This window comes from Antrostomus carolinensis, unplaced genomic scaffold (assembly GCF_000700745.2).
Source record: "Antrostomus carolinensis isolate BGI_N321 unplaced genomic scaffold, ASM70074v2 scaffold7368, whole genome shotgun sequence".
In the NCBI taxonomy this organism is placed as follows: Eukaryota; Metazoa; Chordata; class Aves; order Caprimulgiformes; family Caprimulgidae; genus Antrostomus; species Antrostomus carolinensis.
The window spans coordinates 12,477-21,065 of NW_010334942.1; the positions used below are offsets into that span (position 1 = coordinate 12,477).

Consider the following 8,589-nt stretch of genomic DNA (forward strand, 5'->3'; position numbering starts at 1 on the left):
TGAGGGCTGAAGGCTTTGAAGTGCTGGATGTCATCGAGCCAAACAATTTGATGTCCCAAAGCCTGCTGCCAAGTTGCCATGTCTTTCAAGATTGAACCAGAGAATTCCTTCACTTGGGCATTGAATCTTGTAATGCTAATGTCAAAGTGATAAATTTGCTCTATTCTATGTATCTACACTTAGTTATTTAAAAAAACCCAGCAAGAATCCCACAAAAAAACACAAACAAAAAACCCAACAAGTCAATCTGTAGTAGAGAGGAATAGCTGATTAAAAAAATACTTGCATAACCATGTCAGGAATTCCCAGGCACATGGGTGGGAATATGCAACTAATAAATAGCTATTATTTAGAGACTCTGTTTGAAAGGTGTGCAGGACTATGTCTGCATTAGCAGGAAATTTGTCATAATAGGAGTGAACCAGTAGATTGAAGCAGTTGTTGCAGAGATTTTCTTACCTGTGTTCTCTGCAGTTCGGAGGAGCGGGATGTTGTTGTTACTTTAAACCAGATTTAGTTTGTCCTTAGGCTGAAAGCTGCACATGCATAACTTCAGAATGATCATGAGAACAAAACAAAATTCAATCCATCTTCAGGGAATGAATTTGAAAACAAAGGTATTCATGCCTGTGATAAGAGACTGGGTAGCTACACGTTAAGGATCAGGTCGCTTCTGTGTTCCTCACTCTGTTATATCAGGCAAAAATGGTGCCTGGCAGCATTGCCCAGGGCTAAAAACGTGCTGTCCTAGCAGAAAAACTGGAAGTGTTGGAGCAGGAGTCATCCTTTCAGTTGGGAGCTATATCCTCTTCAAATGGCTTCTCCTGCATTATTTTTCTTCACAATGGCACTGAATGAGGCTTGATTTGATGTGTTAGGAAGTTGCAGATGAATCCTTTCAACTTGTAATGAGTAACAGATACTTTGCATCTAAAGTTATTTCATCCTGAGTGTTACTCATTTGTCATTGTTGAACCACTGTCCTGATAACTTCTTGCTGCTCTTTTCCTGAAAATGAAAATGATGAGAATATCTTTCCTATATAGTAATAGAAATTAAGCTTGTGTTTTGGTTTTTGGGGGTTTTGGGGGTTTCTTTTATAATGGATCCTTACAACATTCACATAAATAACTCAGGGGCTGAAAGGAAACAGAGCACTCTTGCTCTGTTATTAAATCTTTTTGCTACCAGTGGAATGATGAAATGAAGCAGAGGTTTGGGGAGGGGAGTGGGAATCATGTGGGTTGTATTAGTCTTTTAAGTCTAGAATTTTCTATACAGATAAAATGTCTGTTAAAAAGAACAATTAAGCTGGTCATCAGCTATGTTGAAAACATGCACTTGGGTACATGAAGTAAGGTAACTTTTACAAGATACTTTCTGGAGAACAATTTTAAGAGGGTAGCCCTGAATGGTATACGGACTAACATCTTTAATAACGTCCTGATGGTTTCTGTGATAATGCTTCATCACTTATTAAATATTCTTCCTGATAGAATTGGTGATTTATGTTTAATTCAGAAACACTTTTATTACTATTATTATTATTAGATCATGAAATTGGAAATTGAAGAAATTGCAGCCCCAAGGTCATTTGTGTTTCTGTGGTGCGGTTCGGGCGAGGGTCTGGATCTTGGCCGAGTGGTAAGATGATGTTTTAATTTCATTTATCAGGGACAGGCTTAAGAGTTTATTTTTATCGTTGACTTTTTCTGTATAGAATTCTCAACTGTAACTGCTGAGAGATGTTTTGTTACTGTGGTAAAGGAGATGTCATTTGAAGTGGATGAAATAAATGTAAGCATATCTGGCATTAACTGTTTAGATACTGTTATCTTCCAGGTGAGTTGCTGTGACTGTGTGAGGAAGCATAATTCTATAGGGTCTAGAAAGCTGCATTGCTGTCTTGTTTTTGATGTTTGCATATTGCCATAAGGAGCAGGTTGCCATGTTGAGTACATTTACAACACTGTTTTTTTAAACAGAAGTCTTAATAGTTTTCTGCCTGAACTATTCCTGCTACTAGAAAGTTGCTCCTGTTTCATAAAGTGAGATAAAATTGCGTGCATAGCACTGCTTATTTTCAGAAAACACCTGGAGTTTAAGCAGGTTTACTCTTGGTGAGCTCTATGAAGTTTTAATTCCCTATAAGATCTTGGAGTCTTAGATTAATTTTTCTGTAAGCCAGGGCAGCACTGTTTGTGCTGGGGATGGTGGAATGAGAATTTCCAGTCGGTTCTTGCTGTGCTGAAACATTGGTTGCTTGGTTTGAGCAGTGCTTTCTATTAAAACTGTATGGCATTTGTTAAAGAACAACATGTGGTTCCGAATCTGTTTGCTTTATCTGCTTTTCATTCTGAGGTTGGTTTTGGATAGATTGATTTTGGTCGGAGACGTATTCGTAGTAGCTAAAGAGTTCTTGAACGCTGCAATAGTCAAATGAGGTTGAGCCCTTAATGCCCAATTTCCTTCCTTTCCAAGACTGTGCTTCCAGGAGTTAAGGATTAAAAAGTCATGTAAGGGGTTTTTTTTTGGTGGGGTTTGTTTTGTTTTTTTTTTTTGTTGGATACATGAAAAACCACAAAATGGTACCACAGGCTTTTGGCTATTTATCTTCCCATTTATAGAATTTTACACTGATGTGAAAAGCTATCATAGTGAAGGTATTAGTGGAGACAGGACCAAGGCAGCTGGTAACTGTGTTGCTCAGACTGATTTTGATTAAAGTATCACTAGGTAAAAATGAGTGCAGAGTTCCATAGGGGATCTATGCAGTGCTTAGATATTTAAAAGAATACAGGATGATACACAGACAAGTTGATGTGCACATAAGCCTCTCTTTTTTTCCTTCGTTTTTTTTTGGGGGGTGGGGAGGAGCAAGGAGAGAGGGGCAGCTTGGCAAAACATAGTACAGTCATGCCAGTAAACTGCTTCATTCATCTGTGACAAATTTCTCTTCCAGCTATGCTTTAAGAAAAGCCAGGTACCTATGTGAGTGTTCAGTTTAGGTGACTTACATTTTGGTGTAGTATGAACTGTTTTATCTGTCTATAATATTTAGTGTCTACGGAAATGGGGTTACAGAAGATGCGAGGACATTTGTTGGATTAAAACAAATAAGAACAATCCTGGGAAGACCAAGACTCTAGACCCTAAGGCTGTTTTCCAAAGAACCAAGGTAAAGGTTTGTCTCAATTTCTCCTCTGTTGCCATCCTGTCTCTTCATGCTAAGGAAACACAGCAATTAGTGACCTGCTTTCAGGAAAGCAGACATGAGGACTTCAGAGTACTGTTCTGCAAAGTACCTTGTGTGGAAAAAAACATACTCATAGGATGAGTGGTGAACTTCTGTCCCCTTCTTGACTTAGTCAGTGTGAGATACAGAAGTTTCATCTACATGTAACACTGCTTGGCAGATTTCTGTTATAGTCCTCTAAATGTGATACTCGTTGGAGCCTTGTTGAAATGCAGGTAGCTGAGGAGGGTTCATAGATTAATGGAACAAGAATGAAATCCTGAGAGGGAAGGTGGAAACTGAATAGAAAATGTTATTTATGTTGCAGTATTTTTGACTTTGGGGTTGTTTCAATTATGGGTGAATGATAAATAAGCAGTTAGTCCGTGAGCAATACCTATCATGTAAAACACAAGATCCTTTCCAGACTGGAGGAGAAAACTTGCTGGCAGAGGAACACCTTTACACCTTTTGAATGGAACTAATCTTAGCAGTAGAATTTGACTAAATTTAATGTCAAAAGAAGTCTTTAAAACTGTAGATTATAAATTGATGTAGTCATAAAAATATAATCTGGGAGACTGGCTAATGATTCTAAACACACACGTGCAGGTATGTGCCCACAGCTTGAACCAGAGAGAGGATTGTTAAGGGACCGTAGCTCAGTCAGCATCTCCTGACTTCCTGAAGATGAATGTAATGCACAAGTGACAGAATCAGTCAGCTCGGTTTCAATTAAGCAGTTTCTTAGGGATGTGTTGTGGGGGACGTGAATTGAAGCAGGTGCAGAGAAAAAAATATTCTGATTGAAGAGACTCAAATGTATGTTGTTAAAAACTTAGAAAAGCGCAGACAGGATCAATAAAGAATTGGTTTGGGTATATGTGGGTGTGACTGGGGCAGTTTTACCGAATACTGGTGATTTAATAATTAGTGTCATTAACCTTGGGACTAATTCCACATTCATTAATCATTCGTTAGTATTAAACATCCTCAACTCTGTCTCAGATTTGCTGTTTTTTAGGAGTGTAAACTTCCCTTTAAGATATCTGGAATCTTTGTTTGACTAGAATTTACATTAATCTAAAGTTTGTTTGAAAGTGTGCTGTACTAGTTACAAATATTTATAATTGTGTGTTTATTGCATATAGCGTTGCAAATATGTGCAGCTTGCTCATGAGGGAGAGGTTAAAACTAACACTGGAGGATCTGGGAGGACGTTTCTGTGTTTAACAGAGGAGAATAGTTTCTGGTATTGGAGAATCTGTTTATTGAGCAAGGGTTGGGCTGAGTCACTGTTTATAATAAACACTGAAAATTGAGTGAGTTTACTCTGACTAAATAAATAGCCCGTTGTGTAAGCTGTATTTCCAGTGATTACAATAGCAGATGCTGTTCTGTTGTGTTTCGTTGAGGCATCTCTCTAGATGGATGCTTTATGCTGTGCCACCTGCTATAGAATCTGAGGTACTAATGAATGACATTCCTTGTGTTAGGAAAATGAAACGTTTTGGATAGTTCTTCTAACGAGATTTACGAGGCTTTGCTTGATGGGTAATTTGTTTAGCAGTGTTCTGCCTTTTTATTGAGTTAAATTTAAGGGCTGAAAACCCTGTAGCTTGGCTGCAGTTGACCAGCTGCATAGATTTGATCGGTCACCTACTCTGCCTTTCATGTTTATTCACTAACTCTTAAAACGCTTGCCAAAAATCTGGAAATGGTTGTGTAGTCTTGTCTGCAGCTTTTTTAGAGCCATTTTGTGGTGCTTAGTGAATCAGTGGTTTGTGATACTGGGGAAAATCGCTCATCCGAGTTTAACATTCCCAGAAACAGAACTCTCAAATGAATATGTGGAACCTTTTTTTCATCCTCTACCAATTATGGTGATTCTTCATTCATAGGTTCTACATCCTGGTCACTTAAATTGAACTACAGTGTTTTAGAGGAAAGCAAAGCAATGCGTATTACAGTGAAAGAACATTTTTAATGCTGATGGAGTTGATTGAGAGTGCATTGACAGTGGTTTTACTGTTCTGATGCAGTGCTGTCTTCTAGAAAGGAACCTGAGGGTGAAGGCTACTTTTGTAACAGAGGTACCATGTGAAAAAGTACATCTTATTTTCACTGACTGGCTGTTTTATGACTGAGAACTTTGAAAGTTATTTCTATGAAATAGAAATATTCATTTTTAGGATTCAGATTAGGATCAGAATGCTGATACAAGTATTAATCATAATTAACGACTGTTCCCTTACCCTTGCCACCACCTTGTATCTACTCTCTTTCCTGTGGTGACTTCTCAGCCTTTCCAACTTTACTGTAATTGAAGAAGTCCAGATACTTTATCTCAGCCTCTGAGTTTTACCACTTCATAGCAGTTCATCAAGCCAGGTAGCTTAAACTACTTACCAGTTTGTTTTCAAAAGGCTTTTTTGGTAGCTCCAGCTTGTTCTTCTAGTTCATGCTTCAGACTTCACTCTGTGTAAGAGTAGGATCTGCTCTGCCTAGAGTTTCCTTTTCTCTCCATTGTGCTCAGACCACGGATGCCTGTGCTGTGGCAGCGGGTGCAGCGGGTGACAGGTGTCCTTTGTGTCCTGTGCGCGTAGGAGCACTGCCTGATGGGCATTAAAGGAACTGTGCGTCGCAGTACAGACGGTGACTTCATCCACGCTAACGTCGATATTGACCTCATCATCACAGAAGAGCCTGAAATTGGTAACATAGAAAAACCTGTGGAGATTTTTCACATCATTGAGCATTTCTGCCTTGGACGACGACGTCTTCATCTTTTTGGGAGGGACAGTACAATCCGACCAGGTAACTGTTAGGTTTATTTTTGTCAAATAGGTAAATTCTAATTTACTTTAATAACCCTCTTCCATCATCTGAATTCACTTGATGGGTTCTGATGGAAGCTGAGACAATAATGGTTAATCCTAGTGCATGATTCTTCTGCCAGGACTTACACCAGCTGAATAACTGTATATTTCTGTGTGTAACCCCATTTCCCAGCCCCGTGGGATTATGATACGACATAAAGCCAGATGAGCTTGTCTTGGTGACTTTTCCACAGTGGAAATCTAGTCAGGAGTGAGAAAATACACTGGATGGAGAATTTTCCCAGGTTTCCTACCCTCCCATTTAGATAACTAACCAACCCAATGATCAGCAGCAGAGGAATTGTGGCATCACTTGACAGTTCTCCCAACACTGACAGTAGCAAAGTGCCTTCTGCTCTTGTTAGTGTTCTGTCCCTCATGATCAAATAGCAGAAAACTTTGCTAGAACTAAAGATCTTGCATTTGTATTTTCTTAGCAAGAATGTCTGTCTTGGGGTGAATCCTCAGCCTGTGTTGCAGGAGCATCATACAGAACCCTACTAAATGACATTATAGTTAGGTTATAATTTCTATTATTATTATGTTTGGGAGCAAGACGAAGTCACAAATCCAACTTAACACTGCTTACTGTTAAGTTTTGTTTTATAAATAGTTCATTTTTAGAAGTAAATACTTGCTCAAACACTAAGACCTTTATGCTTTTGTTTTCTCTGTGTTATCTCTAATTGAAGATGAGTGCTGAGATTATTCAGTGTTCTCCTGGAAAACTGAAATGTTGTTATTTGTATCTGTTTCAGTTCACATTCTGAATATTTTCTTTCTATTAAACTTTTTTGTTTTGGACTTAATGAAGTAAATTCCATGCTAGCTCTAAAAATGGAAACGTCTTTATCGTGTGCAAGACAGTGTAGCAGAACTGTCTGCTTGTAAAATTTGTCTCTGTGTCCTAAAGAGGTTTCCAGACGTGTGTCAGACAACAGATCTGAGAGATGTATTTTTGGTTTACGTGAAGATCTGTCAGTCACAAACCAGTGTTTTGAAAGTCTGACAACTATCAATTCTCTCAATTTTTTCAGAAGGAAGTTTTTTGTTAACCAATGTTTTCACCTGTTCATATGCTTAATTCGTCAGTGAGTATAACAAAATTCAGTTGAGAATTCTTTTTCCCCCATATGGCATTTGTTTATACTTCTCAGAAACATGATTTCTTCCTCTAAGCTGATTTTTAAATCCCTATGAGCTTAGTGCTGGTCCTGTTGCCAGTATCTGAAGGCCCAGTGTCTTACACTGGATGCTGCATCTGAGATGATAAAACTGTGTAGAAATACATGGATCAGATTGAAGGCAACTGCATTTTACTTGTTCTGATGGTCAGGCCTTTTAATTTATCATGCATAGATGATGAAGGACTTTCACTGCAGGAGAATACAGACTAGAAGAATAGAATCTATTTTGACACCTTTTTAGACTTTGGTATCTGTTGTCAGTGACACTTCTGCCCTAAAGCTGAGGTGAAATACAATTCAGCAGTCCTCTTTCTCTCAACTGCTGATGAGTGCTTGAATTGCCAGACTTTATACCTCATGTTTCAGGTGGTGTAGTCGTACTGCACATCCTGATGGATGCTGGGAGTGCTGGTCTCTGAACAATGTGTGGTAACCACATGCCTTTTTCAAAAATAAGTGTGGGGGGTGTGAGTGGGGCAGGTGCTATAGCTCAGCTGGCTTTAGGTTCATTTAGCAGTTTTGTGTAACACTTTGTCCTAAATAAGAGATTAATAGTTTGGATGACAGAGGAGAAATGGATGGATACCAGTCCTGGTTTGCTATCTGTGAATGCCAATATTGATGATATTTAAAAAATGTTTCTTATTCTTTTACTGCAATTAGACTAGGATGTGTGTCCCTATACAGGCTGCAAGCAGTAAGTTACCTAAATAAATTCCAAGGTGTTGTGTCTCTCTTGCTCCTGCAGCTGCGGAGTAGTGGTTATTGGCTGTTCCTATTCTTGGACTGACCTTTGGCTTCAATGTTAGTGATGATGTCAGTCAGTTGGTTACTGGTGCGTGTGTGTGGAGGGGGGCTGGTTTGTTTTGTAGGGAGACATTCAGGTGTTCCTTCAATGCTGTTGTGGGTGAATTCAAACGTTAGTGTCCCACAGGGTCACGTTAGTCTGATTGAACTTTTGTGGTTTTTAAATTTGATGGTTACTTTGCAATTGCATCGCATGCTCTAAATCCTGAACTCATCACAGATCCTCACAGTGCTCTGTGAAGTAGGGAAACCTAACCTTTGTGTGTGTGTGTGTGTGTGTGTGTGTGTGTGTGTGTGTGTGTGTGTTAAAGAACTGATCTTGGTGAGTTTTATACTTGTTTTCCTTATAAGCTGGTTTTTATACTTGTTTTCCTTGTTGTTGAAATCACTGAACTACATTTTTCTTAATTAATATATCATACAACTGAAAATGAAATTCCCACTGACATTTTAAATGATCTGAGCCCCATTTTAAGCGCCC

The 8,589-nt window shown here is 38.8% G+C and overlaps 1 protein-coding gene across 1 annotated transcript in view; it reads left to right on the forward strand.

The window, feature by feature from the left end:
- Positions 1 to 8,589, forward strand: part of METTL14 (methyltransferase 14, N6-adenosine-methyltransferase non-catalytic subunit) — a gene marked incomplete at its 5' end in the record, with an annotated part of 22,247 nt that overhangs the window by 12,442 nt on the left and 1,216 nt on the right. Inside the window, 3 exons of the mRNA XM_010174351.1 lie at positions 1,552 to 1,644; positions 3,062 to 3,178; positions 5,842 to 6,052. Coding sequence (XP_010172653.1) covers positions 1,552 to 1,644; positions 3,062 to 3,178; positions 5,842 to 6,052 — 421 coding nt within the window. The remainder of the gene's footprint in view (positions 1 to 1,551; positions 1,645 to 3,061; positions 3,179 to 5,841; positions 6,053 to 8,589) is intronic.